The 21,761-nt window shown below is 34.3% G+C and overlaps 1 protein-coding gene across 1 annotated transcript in view; it reads right to left on the bottom strand.

The window, feature by feature from the left end:
- Positions 1-6,116: 6,116 nt before the first annotated feature.
- LOC133192440 (low-density lipoprotein receptor-related protein 6-like) overlaps positions 6,117-21,761 on the bottom strand; it is a 36,227-nt gene continuing 20,582 nt past the window's right edge. Inside the window, exons 9-15 of the mRNA XM_061328447.1 lie at positions 9,860-9,984; positions 9,443-9,552; positions 9,102-9,329; positions 8,811-8,991; positions 7,904-8,031; positions 7,653-7,809; positions 6,117-6,237 (exon numbers count right to left, since the gene is read on the bottom strand). Coding sequence (XP_061184431.1) covers positions 6,117-6,237; positions 7,653-7,809; positions 7,904-8,031; positions 8,811-8,991; positions 9,102-9,329; positions 9,443-9,552; positions 9,860-9,984 — 1,050 coding nt within the window. The remainder of the gene's footprint in view (positions 6,238-7,652; positions 7,810-7,903; positions 8,032-8,810; positions 8,992-9,101; positions 9,330-9,442; positions 9,553-9,859; positions 9,985-21,761) is intronic.

Raw genomic sequence — 21,761 nt, 5'->3', positions numbered from 1 at the left:
CAGAGAAATAAATGAAATCCTGAGAAAAAGAAAGTTTACAGAGCTTTGCCATCCCCCATATTCGCTAGATCTCTGCCATTGTGAGATCTTTTTATTCCAACAATGCATAAAAACAATCAGAGGAAGATTGTACAAGGACCCTCGTATATCATAATACAATTATTCTTTTTTTAATGATTATTTATCAGACATAAATATTAACAAAATGTCATTGTTTCTATGGGAATTAACATTGAAGCCATTAAAAAATGTGTTTATTTAACAACCTGCAACACTAATCCCCATATTAACCAAAGAAAGCATTTTATTTTTTATGTAATTTCATTTTACTTTATAAACCTAGTTTTATTAATTAATTGTGTTTATCTTTACCCTTTCCGTTGAAATTAAAATTAATAACTACTAACCCATATTGATTCCTTAGCAAGAAGTAATTTTTGCGATTTTATCGTGCATAGAAAGATAACGGTAACCTCTAATGCGGAATAAATTGATAGCGATATTTAATTTTAGCGATCTCAATATTCTCGCTAAAAATGCCAAAATTGAATCTTTGCATGATTTTCTGCCTATACGATATTTATTCCAATAAAAATATGTAGTGGCAATGTTTTTAGCTATGTTTCTTCATTTACTTTATTTATAGTTTTATTGTGAATTGGTTTCCTTAATATCTACAGTTTATACATATTTATAAAGCACCAACTATTTGGATCATTAGACGTTGATATTCTGTCATTCAAACCAGTGTTTCAGTGACTTTGATAATACTGTTTATAAAAAATGAAAGATTTTTTTTATAAAGCTAACAGATACGTCTCTTTATCTTTATCTGACATCTTAAAAAGGATACCGACTTTTGTATTTATGTTTTAATATCAATTATTTAAAACTATGTAGAGTGGAAATTTATAATATTTTTAACTTTGAACCAAAAAAGTATGAGCAAGGAATCACCTTCTTAAAAAGCCTGAATTCTACCTGATTTTTTGAGAGCAAATAATACTTGATGACAAATCACATGAATTTGGCATGAAATGATATAATGCACATTGAAGACAGTGCTGTAAAAATACTCTTTATCAGCAGTTTGAGTTAAAAAAAAAATAAAGAGTTCCCAACGTACATTATATACACGCGTATATTAAACTTACGATGCCTAATTTTTTCACAAATACTATTTGTATCTTTGTCCCATGTTCCCGTCGACGTACAAATCAAATGTAAAACATTCGCTTTGAATTCTTCGTTACAAGTCACTTCGCACTTCTCTCCAACATATCCCTGACATAGCGAAGAAATATTTCCATTACTGATTTCCAAGGGACAACTTTGCTCTGAAATGAAATGTCATTCATCGATTCGCAAGTGCAAAGAAATTGAAATCACAAGGGAATATTATTATATAAAGCTAAATATAGATTACAAAGTTAACGTTAAGAAATTTTGAAAATTGCATATTTTAAGATATATATATCTTTACATATTATCTTTGATATTTTGAACTACCGAAAAAAAAGTTCTCAAATCCATTGCATGAAAAATATTGTCTTACGCTTGCATAACTCGGCAGTATTTTCATTCCAGGTGCCGCTCGATATTCAAGAAATACTTTGAGGGAAAACGATAGGTTTGTAGTTAATGTCACAAGTAAATGAGCAGTTGTTTCCAATTTGCTTTTGACAATCTGGGTCTAGTTTCCCGTTTTGGATCATTTTAGGGCATAATCTTACTGGGTAAAAAGTTAACTGATGGCGTTAAAGCTGTTTAATGCTTTCATTTTATGACATCCATTAATTTCATATTTCAGATGAAATAAAACTTACCACACAAATCGCCTGTGTCATGATTCCAGTCACTGCTTGAACTGCAAGTAACATTTGGTAATGACGGATTCATTTCAAAAGGACTGTTGCATTCATATCGACATGTTTCTCCGATGTTTGACTGACAGTTTATAAATTGGCCATTTTGTATACTCCTTGAACAACTAGAACCTAGATAACATTACAACAATACGTATACATGAAGTTTTTAATGCCACAATACGTTCGTAAAACTATTTTACCATTTACCGCCTATCACCTTCAGTCATTGGACACAGTGACTTCCATTTTTGATTCCTTTTTACAATGTAGCATAGTTCTATGGAACCCTGCGAAGTTGAATTATTGGATGTGACGATTAAATTAAGTCCAACTTGACACATCTGAGATTTTCCATGTCAACATGTTACATGTACTTTAATAATCACTTGAAGTGAAAAGGTTTTACACGTTTCTGTTAATTTTAAATATTCAAATGTTATTCCAGTGAACATATACTTAAGTTTAATAATGATATCTTGATTATGATAATTGCTTAAAAACCCCTATCAATACAGATACATTCTTAGAATCATAAATTTAACAGAACTTTGCAGAAAAAAATGTATCATTTGTTTCACGATGTTAGCAATATTGCATTTGCTTACACTTGCATAATTCACCAATCGGTTTGCTCCAAGTGCCGTCTGAAGTACAAATAAGGTTTTGAGAAGTAATGGTTGATTTGTGACCTGTTTTACATGTGAATGAACAGGTACTACCAATAGTTCTTAGACAATCTGGTCCTAGGTTTCCATTTGGGATTGTTGATGTGCATAATTGTACTGAAAACAATTTATCATATTTCTTAAAGAGAAAGAAAAGAAAATTCCATTGTTAAATATCCTTTCGTCTAATTCTCTTTAAGTGAGAAGTTATAGAAAAGCATAAATCATTTGTATCATGACTCCGTTTACCGGTTGTATTGCAAGTTATATTTAAAAATATGGAGATAACGTACAGTGTTTAAGCTCAAAGTCCATTAAAACAATACAAATCGGGAGCAGAGCAAACGCGGACCTCCAAAATTACCAGAGATGGGATTAGAACTGAGGGATTTATTTCATACTAATTGTTAGGCCATTATTTACACACTGAATTGTCGATGGATTTTTCCGTTATTTCCCGATCATGACAAGGAGCACACGGCGGGTGTGACCGGTCGGCAGGGGATGCTCACTCCTCCATGGCACCTGATCCCACCTCTGATGTTTAGAGGTCCGTGTTTGCTCTGCTCCTATTTTGTATTGTTTAATGGACTTTTGAGCTTGAATACCGTTCGTTATCTCCATATATTTCATTCCAAAGGAATAGTGCATTCATAACGACACGTCTTTCCAATTTTTGCCAAACAATTAATTAATTTAACATTGTCTATCGTTCTTGGGCAGCTAGAACCTTGAAACGTATTGAATTAATATTGCATTTTGCTTTAAAGGACCTATTTCATTATTTCATAACTTTTAACATTGCTTTTATATTCCGTTAAAATTCGTACATATTCGACAAATTGATTCTTGATAATTCTCATTATTTTACGTATTTAACCTCCCAATAAAATACCAATTAAGAGATTTTGTGGATTCTTACGTGAGCATAAATTGTTGGTATCCAGGTTCCATGAACCGTTCATAGTGCACATTAAATTTTGCAAAGTCGTTCTACCATAGCCTTCTGAACACTCAAATGTACATGATTCATTCACTCTTCGCGAACAATTTGATGATAGAACAGCATTTGTTAAGGATGGTGAACAAAACATCTCTGAAAATAAGAAAATGTTTTTATTATATAAACAACTAAAATATGATAAATAATGTATTAGATAATAAATCGACCAAGCAAAAAATTATTTTAGTTCAAAAAGTTTTTTTATAGTACAACGAAGAATTTTCGCACAAAACACTACAAAAATTTCGATTCCCCTGTTAAATACAAATTAGATTAACTTCCTTAACATTTTTGTATCATGATGTTGCTAAAAAGTTTGGATTTAAATTATGGAATGAATTTAAAAGCTACCCAATTTATACGGTATAAACTGGGTTGGGATAGTTTACGCTTAATAAATCGCAAAGCCGTTTATAAAAAGGCGTAAACTGTTCCAATGCAGTTTATACCGTATAAATTGGGAACCTATTAAATTCTTTTCTTATAATTTGATTTAAAACATTTGATGTAAGAAAAAAGAGAAGACTGCTCTTTATCAATGTACAAAATTCAAATATAATATAAGCTTGATCGATACGATTTTGACGCAAGTCATTGTGACGTAGTCAACCCAATTTATACGATATAAAGTAATTTTTTTCCAACCAAATACCACGTTATAACCAAAATTAAATTAAATTCAGGAAATAACATTTTAAAAATGAAATTAAACGTAAAAAAGGGGTAATTGTATTGATAGAAAGTTCAATGTCAGTATATCTTAGTTAGTTTTGAAATCTACAATACATAAAAAGAAAATCATAAATATAAATGTTCTAAATTCCAATTTTTGATGGAAAATCCATCTTCTCCTCCTATACACTGGAAATGTATTTTGAATGTTTTATTATTTACACAATCTTTATAATTGATTTTAGATGATATCATTGCTTGAAACGCCATTTTTCAAGAAATGATTTCCATAAAGTGTCGAAATAATATCTCAGGTATCAAATTGTCATCATAGCGAAAGAAAGAATATAATATTAATTTTATCATAGTACAAGTGAATTATTTCAATCTTTACTAGAATAATGAAAATTTTAAAATAGTAAATTTTTCTTAGGGAATATTGCGTGTTGGAGAAATATTATCTCTTCTTTGGATCCCTCTTTATGCATAGAATAACTTCTTAGTTGGTCCATTACCTTCCAGCATATCCCAGTATGCAATGTACTTGATGAAGTATTATTACAAAATACACAGTGTAGATCGGAAATAACTGTCATTTTTCATCCTGTATATATTTTTAGCAGGACCTGCCATAGCGTTGATTCTTCAGATAGGACCAATATCACCAAGTTATTTATGGATTTATTTCAAGTAAGATAAATGGTTCATCAAGCTTACTACACACGATTTCCTAATTCAGACGGTGATCAGAAATACACAATGTCCCAGCTCTTACAAGAAAAGAGAAATATCTTGAAAACTAAAACCACAATTACATGTAAATGTAAAGCATATTTTAGTAGCAAAATGTATATTGAATTATGTGCGTAAATAACTGAAACCTGAACAAAGAGATGTCAAGGGTGGATCCCATTGGCCAAACGGGTTACATGTAACAGACGTGTTGACAGCACGTCTAAATCCAGTCTTGCATTCAAATTCACAGGTTTCTCCAGGAAAAGCAAGGCAGTTTAGCAAATTGATATTTGGCAACGAAAAAGTGCAGCGGGATACTGTTTAGATAAAATCATGTATACGTGAAACTAAATAATAAAAATATTTGCTTTTGTAAAACTGATATTTTGACGCAAAGAAATGTGTTTAAGTCGCAACATTTTGTCGGGTTTCTTTTTATGTTACTGTCTTTTTAAATTGCATAAATCGATAGAAGTAAGTAACTAAATAAAGTTTATTTCTTTTCTTTTTTACTGCATATTTAAACTTGGAAAAAATACTAGGGTTACTTACATGATAACCTTAATCTTGACGTATGAATTACCTTTCTCAAAAATATTTACAATTCAAGAATATTTTACAATGACATCATACATTTTATATTTTCATATGCCAGATATGGCGTGAGTGTGAAATTTACATGAACAACGATAGGCATCAAACAGTAATGATATATTGCGCACTTTATGTTTTTTTTGGGGTACGATAGTGAATAAAAGTGATGGTGAGAGAGAATTTAAAAATTAAGAAAATCAAATTGTAGGCCGATGATGTGTTTTTGCTGAATATCTAATATTGTTTAAATATATCTTCAAATATGCGACAATAATTTATACAATTAATCAATAGTAGTTGAATATTTTCACCTTTTTATCATACTTAAGAGATTTTTATTAATTAACTTCTAATAAAAAGTATAACCTCCTTGGCATGTTCTTCCGTCTGATTGTAAATTAACATTATCCTGACATCCACATGTTCTACCAGTTGGTGTTGGAAAGCAGAATGTACTACAGTTACCGTTCTTCTTTGAACAAATAGCGTTCACTATAAAAACAAAAAGTAGATCATTGATTGCTATTAACTGTACTTTTGCATTTCTTTTTAATAAACTCATACTCATTAAAGGAAAAGTTACTTACCGTCAACGGAATCGTCTGCATATATATCCAGACTATCCAGTCTACCAAGCTCCGGGTGATTTGGCATAAAGGATAGTTGAACACCTGTTGTTTTATCCAATTTTGTAATGCGTCTAAGTTTTCAAAAAGGAATATAAAATGAAATAAGATAATGTATAATAAATCGATTAAAAGAGTATGTACAGTATGTACGTTACGTACACGAAGTGGACCAATTATCCTTAAATGTCTTTTCATAATTCTGATACGTCTTATAAAATCTACAGGAATCGTCAATCAATATAATACATTTATGGCCTCTATTATGCCATCTTAAAAATATGTTTGCTTGTCCTCTCCAGATTGGGATAAAAAAAAAATGGGTAATTAGGTAGGGGCAATTTTTTTTTAATTCAAGAATTCAGGCAAATATGAAGTTAAAATAGCTATTAAAGAATAATAAAAATAATTGTTTCCTAGAGGTTAAAACAGTTTTAAGTCGGACCGTTTTTAAGCAATCGGTCGGGAGAAGGCAAACAAACATTTTTTTAAAAGATGGCCTTACTTGTTATAGAAATATAATATAGCATAGGAATGCACGTCGAATTCATAAAGAACTGGTCTGCAACAATTAATAGGATACTGCAGCAAGTTTTTTAACCTTTCGTGCAACTAGAATTACCATTTTGATGGGAGATAAAACAGTATAAGTGTTGATAAACATGGACAAAATTGAATACGGTACTCATTCCTCATTTACCATTGTGAGTGCATAACATTTGTGCTCTGAAAATCATGCCAATAATGCTCCATTAAAAACTTAATATTCCTGAAATAAGTGTTTAATACAAATATCACGGGAATGTAAATGATATAGAAATTAACAAGGTTAAACAAAATAAAATATATAATTCTGACACTCTAGTGATACAAGAAAGTGTTAGTTTTCATGCATGTGCAGATAAATAAAAAAGAATATATAAAGCAGCGTTATATCTTTAAAATAAATTTTAAGTTTTACTTAAAAAATTTTATGTACATTAGAATGCTCTGCGTATAATAAGAGTTATCGCGCTTGCATTATCCTTGGAAGTTTTTGGCGTGTCAAAATTAGGAGAGGCAAATGCAAGTGATTCTTGGAAATGAAAACATTTAGTAAATGCCCAATGAAAATCATGTGCGGTTAAAATCTGGACCCGGTCGTCCAGATAGCGTCGTTTTTTTCAGTTTCTTTTAGGACGCCGTGAAAAGTACATGATATTGTGTGTTGGATAGCTTCAAATTATTTTAAGCCGCCTCCACCCCGCCACCTTTTCCTTTTTTAAGGAAGTCCAATTCTGTCTATATCTTCTTTTCTTTGTTTTGAATTGGTTTTAGGTAGTTTTCGGTTTCAGACAACAAGAAGGTTTTATATATTATGTAATCAATTACGCCACATATTAGGTGATCACTGTTTACATATCAATCATATTCATAATTCGGCTTCATTCTGTGTGAATTTTTGATACAGATAATAAGAAGTTAATTAATAATTTTATGGATTTCGTACTGTCGATTCCATGCAGTATAATAGAGGTATTGTCCTTGAACCACAATGCTCATCAAATGTGCGTCAGTGTCTGTTGTCAAAACATGCCTGTTTTGACCGTTTAAATCTGAATATTCTATGCTGTTCTTCAAACCATCAACCCAAAATAATTTGTTGGCTAAAACAGATTAAAAACTATATTTTTTACTTGTCACAGGAACAATCCATTCGTAAAAAATATTAAAAAGAATGAAGTAAACAATTTTTCTTACTGGCAAAGTCAATAGCTAAGCCGTTTGGCCATCCAAGATTGGTTGTTGCGATATATATTTTGGATGTTCCGTCCATATATGACCTACTTATTTCAGTTATATTTCCAAACGCTGTCCAGTATAAAAACCTGATAAGGAAACGGACAAACTATAAACTGTGGATTTGAAAGAATCCATATCAGAGGTATTTGTTGGTAACATATACCTTTAATTACACAAGACAATATTCTGTCTGGCTAAAATCTGCCCGGCTCCTAAATCAACTTTAATGAAGAAGTCATTAATTATGTTATAAGCTAATGTGATACCTTAAGACTTATATTAGCATTCAATATTTTCTTCAATTGTTCTAGGTTGTCAGTTCGAAATATCAACGATTTTGGGAGCAAATAGCATTTTTATGATAATATTTCAGAAGAAAGTCACCAAGCGCAAATCTTCTCAGACTCGAAATTTTCAATGTAATGCGTAGAATAATAATAGCAATATATTTTATTTTATACTGAGTACATGAGCAAACTTGCATAAATACTATAGTCAAAATTAAACAAATTTCAAATTTTATGCAAAAAAAAAAAAAAAAAAAAAAAAAAAAAAAAAAAATTTGAATCAACGAAAGTTTGTGACGTCAGAGAGAAAAAATCCAAAATCCAATTCATATATATATATATATATATATATATATATATATATATATATATATATATATATATATATATATATATATATATATATCAGATTGTACAAAAATTTATTGTGTACATCTCAAGAAATTTTCAATAATTGACTTTTACTGGGACAGAAGTATGACTTTACCGAAAATATTTTTTTTGTCAGATATATCTTTTTCTAAGTTAAATCGGGCTGACATTTTTTTAAACACATAGCAATATATGTATTAACGTACCCTTTCGATGGATATACAACAATTTCTCTTGGACTCTGCAAGTTTGTCAACAAAGTTTTTTGAAGTAAGCTCTTTCTATGTATAACTCCAATATAACTTTGAGTCTGGCTAGAACCTACTGCAGTGAAGTAAATATTTCCCGTTGAATAGTCAATAGTCAAACGATCAGCATAAGTAAAACCTGTATATAGTAAAGAAAAATATGCTCAGTGTCCAAGCAACAACAATTATCCGATAGCTACATATAAGGAATGAGTTATGAAGTATCTTTAAAAAATCCATCGTCAATACCTGTGGTATAGATCAAAGATGTGTTTTTTCCAAGAAGTGTTGTGGACATGATTGTTTTTGTTTGTACTTCTGAGTAAAAGAGTTCCATTGTTGATTTATCAAATGTCATCCCTGGAGAGTTTTGTATACTTATCGACAATTTGACAATGTTTCCTGTGTTAATATCAACTTGAAGGATTCGGCCATGAGAATAATCCAAAACTATAATAAAGTTCTTCGAAAAAGAATCTAAAAATTATAGTTGAGAGAAATAAGGAATAAAAGAAATCTAAGAAGATAAATAAAACTTTTATAGATTGAATAAATTTGATGAAGAAATTGAGCTGAAAAATAGTACTTACTGCTTTCGCATTTCAAATCTTTCACTTGTAGTCCAAAATCGCACTCGCATTTCCGTCCATTTTGCAAAGGCAAACACATGCCTTCACAACCACCATTCAGTATTTGACAACTACCTATATTTTGAAAAAGTTAAGAATTTGAATGTGATGTAGAAAATGCCTATAAGTAGGATTTTTTCCAACTCTCTCATCTCAATTTTATAATACTCATGTAAATATTTACGTTTTCTGAGGGGATGACATTTAGTCTAATTCAGATCTAGAATTCTTTTGATGAAAGTATTCAAATGGTATGACAATGATAAAACTCTTCACCAAACTAGTACAAAAATGAGAATAATTTAAATTGGATTTCATCATTATTGTCATTTAGCCTCTGTGTTTTTTTATACTGATCCTATTAACTTTGGACTTTACCTCTTCAAAGAATCAAATATGGCAATATGTTTTATGTTTTGTATTACATCTACTTCGTACTCTGCAGACACAGCAGACCTTCTAGCAAAATACGTTTTGTTTCCATTTATCCAACCAAAAAAGTCCTATAATTAAAATACATAGATAAAAATGAAAAGTACAGACAGGTCTAACGATGAGTCCAAGATTATTACATTTAAAACATTTTTGTTATTTTAATCCTTTGTGGGTTTTTTTTTGTACATCATATAGCATAATAGATTTGGATATTTAAAACCTTTACATTTAGTCACCCATAACCCTACATTAAGTTAAAAAAAAACTTGACTTAATCGACAGTTTTTTTCCCCAACTTAATGTACTATTACAGGTAACTTCATGTACAGGTTTAATGTTAAAAGCAAGAAAAATACACTAAACACATACTATTTTGCGGACTTCAACAGTAATGAAAATAAGCAAATTTATTGTTAATTTAATACACAATTACGCATAAATATTAAATATTTGTATATGAAATTTTCTACAATATATCATCTTTGGAGATGACAAATCAAATGCCAAAAAGACACATAATATCCTGATGCATAATAATTTCACAACATGCACATAAAGATGTTTCTTCATAGATAAACGTATGGCTCATCCTTTTCACAAAATTTATACATGAATGCTGATCGTATTGACTTTCGGGTACTCAATGATTCTTGTAGGCACGTGTTACTTTAAGTTTCACATTTCTGTGTTGTAGTCCACCCCTATTACTTTTAGGTACATCCTCTTTGTACTCAAGATATCTAAGGCCAATAGATTTTTTTTATGATCGACATTTGACTGTATTTCCCAACATGCAGGTTACGGTGCTCTTGGCCCGATCTCAGTGCAAAATTCAATCCAAGCACGAATAGCAAAGTATCTAATAGTTTTTGTGGAGTATCAGTTCCAGGAATATTCATTCTCCACATAACTTCTACTTATTCTTACGAGATGACTTCTGCTCACTTCCTATCGATTCCTAGACCACGCCCGACAATTCCGTCATTTAGGAAACGAGAACTCCATAGAATGAATAAATAAATCCATAGAATGTTTCATCATCAAAAAAGCTTAGAAATCTTCCCGTTTGTTTCATGTGGTGTTGAATGGAACACACAAGTTCATAAATTGTATTAGGAATATAATCTTTACCTTTCTGATTTCTTACTTCCATAACAAAGTAACCCATGGTTTTCCTCCTCAGACATTTCCAATGTATTTTTCCTTAATTTAAAAGTCTCTGTTCCTGTTACTTTGTTCTTCCTATCTGCTTGCCACTTTTTCCATAGATTAATAGCCCATTTTGTCTTCTCCCCTGCTTTCTTTGAGAGACACTTCTTCTGTAAGTTATCTAATTCGTCTTGATTAAGTGGTTTTAGAAATCTCTATATTCTCAACACCTTGGCTAGCTTCCACTAATTCATCCTCGGAAAATTCGGAGAACAAATCCAGTTTAAAATCAAATTGTGGTTGTGATTTGCTATCTTCGGTATCCATATCTTGTATGTCACTCCAAATCCACCTGTATTGACACTTTCCTCGGAATATGTATTTTTATTGAGTCAGAAATATATTTTCTCCATTCGATGAGGACATCTGAAGCTTTACATGAGAAGTAGTCAGAAATCAAGTGAGCTATCATTTAAATCTAAATTTACCTTGCACTGTCCATTAAGTTCAACAATGCACCTTTATTTCATTCTCCCTTTTGTTGTTGTGTTTTTAACGTCACTCACTCTCTGGAGCCGTCAGGGCAGCTTAGTCGGTAGAGTGCTCGCTCCGTGATCGGAAGGTCGTGTGTTCGAATCACGACCGCGACTGCGCAGCTCTGTTAAGGCTGCATAAGGGGAGCGGGGCCTAATTTACACGGGAAATGTCTACTTTGACATCACACAAATATAGCAATTCCTCATAACAATAGAAAATGAAATAATATGTGGTTCTAAACTGCATAAGAGTGATGAACTACATCAAAACTTACCGCTGCGTTCATTTTTGTTGCTAGTTAAATCCCACACAGCAAGATATAAACAAGTCACTTATCGCAATGCACTTGTCGACATGACGTCATCATGGTAAAATTTGACGCATTTTATGTACAGTGAGAGGCGGATCAAGTAATTTTTCCACAGTGAAAAACGCATTTTATTATTAAACAGAATATTATTTGCAAATCTTACGTAGACCATTAATACAAATCTGAAACTTTTGTTTAGTGCCATCATTTAAAAACTATCGAGAGAATGTATTGAATTAATTCTACCGTGTTTTTGTATGCAAGGTGTGCATGTTTCACGCCGAGGTGCCTCATTAAATCTTTTCGCAAGGGCATATACTCAAAAGATCTTGACCATTTTTTGAATATGTATAACGGAAACATTCCTTAAATTGAAAAGTGCTGCTGCTTTTCTGAAATCGAGAGCATTACTAAATAAATAAATAAAATACATGATAAAGGTCACACATATTTCGACTAGAGCCAACTAACTTGAAAATTAAACTACTAAAATGCGATTTCTATTTAAAGCAGTACCACTTTTCATAAACTACAAGTAACATAGATACAATTCATTACTGATTTTTTTTATTCTAACTAGGGTATGCCCTTGCGATATTGAAATTTGTTTATGACCTACACACATTACACATTACATGCATTTATCAAGTGACCGTCAAATAACGTGACCAAACCAAATTCCGTACAGAGCGATGTTATTTCAATTAAAATTAAAGTCATGTGATAATATAGTAGCTTTACAAAAATAAATTCAGTTTAAAAAGGTATGTATTTATGCACGTTTATATTCTGTTGATTTCTTCGTAGTACGCCTTAACAGTCCTGCGTGACCTAAGTCGATAATAAATAGGTAGAAACTGTTCCTTCGCCAAGCGCTCGGCACTTTGAAGTGAAAGTTGCGGGTCCTTTGGATGAGACCTTAAAAACCGAGGCCCCGTGTCACGGTAGGCGTTGGCACGATGAAGATCCCTCATTGCTCAATGGCCCTGAGTGCCCAGTAAAGGTCAAAATTTGAAGTCCTTCACCGGTATATGGTGACGTCTCTATATGAGTGAAAAATTCAATGGGACGTAAAACAACAATCAATCAATCAAATCAATCAATCACTCTCTGGACAATCAAGTGTGTTACATAATCTTAGCAAATACACAACCATCGCCTTGGATAGTTTATTAAGTTAACAATAGAGAAAATGTTTTAAGTAGGGTAAAATCCATAAGAGAATAGTTATTTTTTTCTCACAAAATAGACAGTTTTAAACTGTCTACTTCGTAAAAGAAAAAACTATTCTCGGCCCTACAGGCCTTGAACAGTTCTTTCTCTAACACAATGAACAGTTTTCTTAGTTAATCCTTCACGTAAGCATGTTTGAAGAAGATGCAGAATTCATAACTAAGAATGTAACGACAATAAACTTATTTTCTAAATTGTGTAACAGCGACTTTGATTCTGCAAATCTTATTTTTATGACGTAGTCGATGATATATCTATCTGTCCTAAAGTATACTCTTCAAAATAAGAAACGCATAAAAGGAACAATACCCTGAAAAATTTATGATAGTTTTGTCATACAATTTTTTTAGATGGTTATGATTTATTCGAGTAAATTGTGTTATTTTTTCAGGCATTGTAATTGTACAGCTATTCTACAAATCTGACAGACAAAAAGGCTTGATTTTGCAAAATGTGAAAAAGATATTGTTGTGCTTTCGCAATGGTGTGGGTTCTAGTTGGCACCACGTGGATCCAAAAACCCGGGAGAGAACAAGAAACACGTCTGTCTACTTCAGAGTTTAATTTTGGAACCACATAATTATTGACACACCGAATCCGACGGTAAATACGCAATTACACTACATTACTCCCCTCTTAAAAAAGAAAATGTTACATTTTCAATAAACATATAAAAATAAAAGAATACAAAGCAAAATGTTCAGTTTAGTTTTCATATCTCTGTGGGCGTTTTACTGTTCTCCCACCCCTTGTAACTACTCCTTGGTCCAGCTTCTTGGTCGTTGGTTTCTCCGTAACAGGGACTACTGCATCATCCTTCTTGGATGCCTGCCCCTCATTCTGTAGGCTTGATTCTGTGAACCAAACATCATCGTTTCCTTGACTATCCTCAACTTCATCTGTACATTCTTTGAAAAGTTCGTCAAAGTCCATACAATATTTTAACTGGCGACGAACTTTGGCAATCCATCTTGGCAATGTATCAACTTGACATGGCTTCAGGCGATCATGATGAAGAGTGGTAAAACCTTTTTTCGTTATTATATGATACAAAACTGGCCCCAACCTTTTGGAAACAACTGCTGGTCCTTTCCAGAGAGGCTGAAGTTTTGGACTCTTTCCTATTCTTTTAGCGTCATCCTTGATATAGACGAGGTCACCAATATTATATGTCCTCTCATACAGCCTTACATGTAAGTCATGCAATCTTTTCTGACTTTTGGATGCCTTCTTCAAGTTCTGACGAGCAAGATCCTCGCACTTCTTCATAGATATCCTTAGTCGTTCGACAAAATCTGACTCATCGTGCTGCTCTGATGGATGTAGCCCAAAAATGACTTCCTGTGGGAGGTGAACGTCATGACCCAGCATTAGGCAGTTAGGTGTCAGTCCTGTGCTAGTGTGTGGCGTACTGCGATATGCCCCAGCAAGGAGCGGGAGATGGGTGTCCCAATCATCTTGGTTTTGACTAACAAAACACCGCATCATTTGTACCAGGGTTCTGTTGATCCGTTCTACCAGTCCGTTGGAAGACGGATGACAAGGAGTTGTTCTCGTGTTTGCCCATCCCATCAGTGAAGCCAACTTTTTCATTAATTCGCTGTCGAAATTTCGCCCCTGATCTGTATGTATTTCAACAGGTTCACCAAACCGAGCAATAAACTCTTTTACCAGTATCTCAGTTATGGACTCGGCAGTTTGGTCAGAGAGCGGGTAACACTCAGTCCATTTGGTAAACTGATCTACTAATACAAGAATATACTTGTTCCCTTTTTTAGAAATTGGAAAAGGCCCTAAGATGTCTAATTGCACCCTGTCTAGTGGGGAACCTGCACAGTACTCTTGTAAAGCAGATCGGTTGACTTTATTTGCTTTTTTACTCGCTGCACATTTCTCGCATGATCTCACATAGGTTGTAACATAATCTGTCATGTTATACCAGTAAAAGCTCTGTCTCAGGCGTTGTATTGTACGTTTTATTCCTGGATGTCCAGACAATGGAGAGCAATGAGCGATTTCCAATAGCTCTTTCTTCAGCACATCGGGGACAATAAGTAACTTTCTATTTCCTTCTGGAAATCTCCAACAGTAAAACAAGCAATTGTCTTCAAGAAGGAGATTGTCTTCTGTCAACCAGTAATGCCTCAATGCAGGTGATTCCGAGAACAATTCTCCTCGGTCTGATGGAAAACCATCCTCCATCCACTTGAAGAGAGTACAAAGCTCAGAGTCGCCTTTTTGCTTTTCTTCAAGCTCTTTACTTGTATAAACATCCAATGAAATGACACCTCCATGTTCTTCTTCAAACGAGTCTTCTTCTAGGCAGGTACTTCCAAAAACTCGTCCTCACTGTCGTACCCTGGTTCGTGGACACCGTGTCCTCCAGAACAGCGGTCCTGAGTATCTTGTTCTGGAATAGACTCTTGTGTGCTTTTGTGGGTCCTGTGCCCTTCAAAAGTCATGTCTGAGTCCATTTTAATTGCAAGGGGTATAACATCATCAACATCTGTGTTAAATTTTGACCATTCCTGATGAACTTTCAAACAATGCTTACAACCACCACATCGTAAATCTGAAAGGCGTGATCCAACGCTATAGCATTCACATCTCTGTTCTGTCATTGGATACCTGGACAACGCATCAGCATTGCAATGATTTACACCTTTTCGATGCTGGAAGATGATGTTAAATTGACTTAAATGCTCAAGCCAACGTGCGAGCTGTCCTTGCGGAGTTTTGAATCGGTAAAGCCATGTAGGGGAGCCATGGTCACTTCGAACAATGAACTGCCTCCCAAGCAGATAATGTCTAAACTTCTGGGTGAAAGTAACAATAGCAAGCAGTTCCTTCCTTGTAACACAATACTTGATTTGCGAAGGACCCAGGCGTTTGCTTGCATAACTTATCACCTTCTCATTGCCATCTTACAACTGTGAGAGAACAGCTCCTATGCAATAGTTAGAAGCATCTGTGTCTAGGACAAAAGTACCAGTAGTCATGGGGTAAGCCAGTATTGGTGGAGATACCAGCTTGTCTTTCAGTGAGGTAAATGCTTCTTGCTGTTGACATCCCCAATCAAAGGTCTTTCCTTTCTTAGTGATCTGGTAGAGTGGTTCTGCAATCTCTGCATATTTATCAACAAACCGACGATAGTAATTTGTAAGGCCAAGAAAGGACTGTACATCCTTGACAGTTTCAGGTATTGGCCATTCTTGGACTACACGGGTAAGCTCTGGGTTAGCCTCCACTCCGTTTCCGCTGATTCGGTGTCCAAGAAAAATAACACGTTCCTGAAAGAAACAGCACTTCGATGGTTTTAGCTTCAAATTACTTTCCCTGAATCTTTCCAATACTTCTCTTAGGTGAATTATGTGTTCTCCTACTCCACAACTGGCCACAATGACATCATCTAAATATATCAGAACCATGTCCCATTGAAGACCTTTCAGCACAAACTCCATAGCCCTTTGGAAAGTACCTGGGGCTCCACACAAGCCAAAAGGCATGCGAGTGTACTCAAAAAGCCCATAGCGTGTAATGAATGCCGTCTTTCTACGATCTTCTGGATCCACTTCAATTTGGTGGTACCCCTGCTGTAGATCTATAGTTGAGAAAATAGTAGCTCCTGCCAGGGTATCCAGGGTATTTGAGATATTGGAGAAAAGCATCCCACATCATTAGCATGCTTAGCAAACACGTCTTGATATTCAACAAGTAAACTTGTTATTTCCCGAGACTCTGATTCTGTACGGCCCTTTATGGACTTTTCAACAAGCGCTGCTAAGTGATTTGGTACTTGGCCTATATATTTTTGGTCTGGTGCCTCTTTGATGATGGGACTCTTATCTCTTACGTCAATTTCTGTCTCAGCTTCAACTAACTTCCCCAAGTGTGTACCTGCAGGTAATCTTCATGTGGTGTTGGGTTGAGGATGCGTACAGGGATGTTCTCAGTCATGTTTACGAGCACAGATCCCGTGTGGGCTCCATTCTTCATAGACGCAGGATCCAGCACACCAACCAGCTGTTCGTCTGGTCTGTCCAAACAACCTGTGACTATTGTTTCACTCATGGGGGCAAGGGTGGTTGCTGAACTGACACTTACTCTTGCTATATGTACTTGATCTGAAGTATTGATATTTCCAAGTACAAGTTCCCCTTTTACCAATAAATCACCCTGTCTTGCTAAGACTACAGCATCAACAGCCATCAGTAAATCCATTCCAATTAGTACATCATCGCGAATAGGGGCAATGCACACTTTCCAATTGGTTGTTGAGTTGCCCAAGTTAATGCTTACACTGACATTATTTACTGCTGTCATCTTATTGCCAGTTTCTGCATTAAGAAGCGTGACTTTGTCAGAGCAGGAATAATCCAAATCTACTTTTTAACAAAGTCTTCAGACAGGACTGTGATTTCTGCACCAGTATCAATTACTGCTTTTGTTTTATGACTGTTTATTTCAACTGGAACTCTGATTGATGATCCCGCTTCCTCCATTCCAATTTTGAGCATCTTTTTTTCAGCGTCATTTTCAACCGGTAGTTCGGCTTTTCGAGTTGGTGAGCGTGATGGCGATCTGGGTCAATTTCTCTGAAAATGGCTTGTATCGCCACACTTAAAACAACCTCCTTGTGGAGATGACGATCTTGGCGATGTTTTGGATATTGCTATTTTCCTCTCTATTAATTTCTTAAGTTCCATGATCTCCTCCTTCAATGTTTTCTCTCCAGATGCAGCAGTTGGCAAAGCTCTGACTTCTTCACCAGAATCCCCTTCCTCTTGACTGTCAGTATGCGAGTCGTCATACCAGGATACTCTCCTAGAATACCTGCGGTGCTGGGAATCTTCACGGCCTAAAGTAGCCCTGTTATTGTGCTGCAGTTGTATGACTATATCCAATGCTGCTGTTATAGTTTTCGGCATTTTATTCAGGGCCTCATATCCTATTCTGGCATTTTTATACCCCTTCAAAAAGAATTCAGCTGCAATTTCCTCTTGAAGTTCAATGCTCACTGATGGGAATGACCTTGAAACCAAGCGTCTGACTTGTTCAGCAAATTCGTCATCTGACTCTGATTTTTGCCTGACTTCCTCCAATCGCTTTCTTGCAGTGGTCGGAGGGTCTTTTCTATTAAAGCGATCTTCCATATGCTTGAGTAATCTAGCATAATCATTCTGAACAGAAGATGACAGGCTACATAAAAATTTTGATGCCTGGCCTCTTAAGCATTCAATGAAACGGTCCAGTTTCTCTTCTGCAGACCATCCATAACGTTGAGCTGCTCTGTGGAAGGGAACTAAGAATCCTTCCCATTCTCCACTGCCATCAAATGTTGGTAATTTCTGTCGAGGCAAATATTCCTGCCTTACTTGTCCTACAGAAGCTGGGTAACGGCTAGACTCAAAATTGCTAATAGTGTCCAATACTGGCCGAAATGGCACATCACCTGAACCAGATACAGGAGTAGAGGTAGTTGGCCGTAAGTTATGGCCTCCTAGTGTGCCTGAGGTTCTCGGTTGATATGTTTGGTCTGGTCGTGGCAGTCTGGGGCTGTCCCCTCGACTGCACGTCAGTCCCGACTTGAGATTTTGACTATGTATTGGCGCCTGCCTGGGGCTGTCCCCTCGGCACATTGAGCGCTCTAGAAGCTGTGTGCAAGTCTCGGTCATTTCGGAGAACAGTCGTACCTGGTCTCGCATCATTTCAGATTGCTTTTCCATTGCTTCATCTTGCCTTCGTAATAAGGCATTGGTCATTTCTCTGACTTGAATTGAGAGACCCCCTAATTCTGATTCAACCCTCTCTAGCACAGCAATGGACTTTTCTTCCACTAATGGCGTTAATGAGTTTTGGTTTTCTTGCAATTCTTCCATACCAGTCTTCAGTGTTATTGTATCCTCCTGAATTGACTCGTTTTTTTGACATTTCTATAAGTTGAGCAACTCCTGTGGGTCGACTGAAATTGTTAACACGTCAGGCGTAGGGTCACTCCAACACTCTTTGACAATGTCTAATTCTAGTCGTCGTATCCACTTTCTTGATAATAAATGATCTGGATGTATACCGTCCTTCAAAAGATGGAAATTAATAGAATGTCTACCTTTGCACCTGACCTTCACAATATCCAAGTGAAACTGCAGAGTATTTCTGCCTAATGTGTCATTCAGTTCACAGATACTGCGATTGGGAAGCGTTACTTCCTCTTTGATAAGATTATCAGTACTCTGGAAAGATTCGGATCGCCTATGACCAAGATGGGAGTTGTACACCTGGGCCGAGTACACGGGTATGGTAACAAATTTTAATGATCCTTGTTTCAAAGTTACAAACTTAATCAGTCTTTGAAATTGTTCTAATATATGAGCAGTTGCTGAACCTACTTTATTGTAACGCAGCTCTAAGTGACATATGATGCATTTGAGATTAGTTCTAGGAAAATTAATTGCAGAACAAATGAAAGGGCTTCCATATTTAATATATTAAAACTCCAAAATCCCCAAAATAATCTTCCTCTCTGAATAATTGTTCTGTCATTGCACACATTTTCAAGAACATTTAAAATTCAACATGATGTTAAAACTTATTACAAGAATTCCAATATTTTGTTGTACTTGATTTTATTGTATGTTTAAACTATTCAATGTTGTAACAAAAACTCTTGCCTAGTACATACTAGTATATTAGGAAGTTTAAAGTGCCTTAGTTACAAAATACAATTCAGGAACTTCAAAATTGTCATTACTACTTCTAGAAAGCATTTCAAACAATATGCTACCCTTTTCATTGAATGGCATTCACATTACTTCCTTCAATGTCTACCTGGGTTAACATCCATGGTTTTTTAATTTTAAACACCGAATCTAAACCATATCATTGAGGATCACCATGGTTCTTTCTCAGTTATATCTTCCTTTATACTGGTAATAGGGAGAAAACCTGTATCCAATTCCTTGGTCTCCAAAGGTTCATAACTGCTTTTTTCATCAAAAAATTCTTTAGGGTCATCATCTGTTGGAAAAATGTCACATTCAGTATCACATTTTAAAATTTAAATAACGTAATAAATTAAGGGCCCTCCAGATTTTCAAAATTGTGATTTAAAGATAAAGTAGCAGAGATAGAATATTAGAAAATATTTGTATAGTGGTAAGAAGATTATGTATGATGTCTCATCTAAAATGAGATTTAAAAACAAAAAGTGAAAAATGGAGAACTTGGATTAAAATTTTGAAATTTTATTTGCTAAGAATTATGAAAATACATGTATAATCTTGAAAAACAAAAGGTAATATTCTCAGAGAAGTGTTTATTTTGTGAGGTCTTAATTGAGACCCATACTCCTCACATAAATTATCTTTATTCATCCTTTCTTTGAAATAGATATTGTATCTTAGACATCACAATTAGAATCTCTCTCAGAAGTTTTAATTTGTTATCTGTTATATATGATAATAATTATAAGGTCATAATTTGGAAAATTTTCATTTATCCTTTTCCAAAGAGAAGTGCATCTGTCAAATTTTATTTCCTGAGTTTTATACATGTATATGTATTCTTTAATCTTCAAGAACTTTCTTTAATTCTGATTCTCATTTTTACTTTGCATTAGTAACCTTTCAGATAAACTTCAAAACCTGAAATCTGTGTCTTTATCAAAATGAAGTATTGACTCTATAGTGATTTGTCTATTAACACCCTCCCCCCTCTCCAGATCATTCTTTGTACAACTGACTTTGACATATTGCTCGTGCCCTGTTCACAGATTACTTGATATCAATCACTGCCAATCATATATGCTAGGGAAACATTATGAGATTTGCCTTAAACCAGCTCTTGCAACTATATCCCCTATTTATCCCTTGAGACTGCAAGGGGACAGGCTTCATGGACAGTGAAGACCAGTGCTGATGATATGATGATATCTGATTACTTGCTGAAAGTTTATATCAGTCAGGGTCTAATAATAGATACAGATTTGCAGTTAGAAGATGAAGCAATTAATTAAGAGAATTTAACATTCTGTCATTGAACTGATTAGACAATTTCAATTCCAACTCCTTAAAAATTAGGATAATGTCAATATATTTAAAAAGACAAAAGGAATGTAGGTAATGTAGCTTACAAATGCAAGTCATTAAGGCAGAATTTAATTGTTTTTAACTAACTAAGAGTTTTTTTTTTTTTGAAAATTATTTTTCCCACTTAAATTCTTAATCAGAAACTATATTTCCACACTGCTCTTTTAATTGTCCTTTGACATGAAGCAATCATAGTATAGTATATTGTATCGCTAGTAAAACTCATTTTAAAAAATAACCTGCTAAGCACAGATAATATATATTAAGGCCCATAGGTGGCAGTTATCCTAAAACATGAAATCAAATTGCCAACTGCATGGTGACAAAAATTAAAGCACTGCAGCTATTCTTAGCTATGCTTAGCATTAAAAAATTGAAGTATTTCTAGATAGCAAATCAAACAGCATTCTATGGTCAATGTATAGAAGTATATATTCCCAGTCCCTCAGGTTAATAATGCTCTAATTGGTAAAACATTACACACTTCAGAGCAATCTTTAAAAATAAAATAGATATAAATTCATAGATAGCA

Source organism: Saccostrea echinata, unplaced genomic scaffold (assembly GCF_033153115.1).
Source record: "Saccostrea echinata isolate AGI-Se365-2 ecotype Australia unplaced genomic scaffold, CSIRO_AGI_Sech_v1 ptg000025l, whole genome shotgun sequence".
Taxonomy (NCBI): domain Eukaryota; kingdom Metazoa; phylum Mollusca; class Bivalvia; order Ostreida; family Ostreidae; genus Saccostrea; species Saccostrea echinata.
This window is presented reverse-complemented; position numbering and strand designations above follow the sequence as displayed.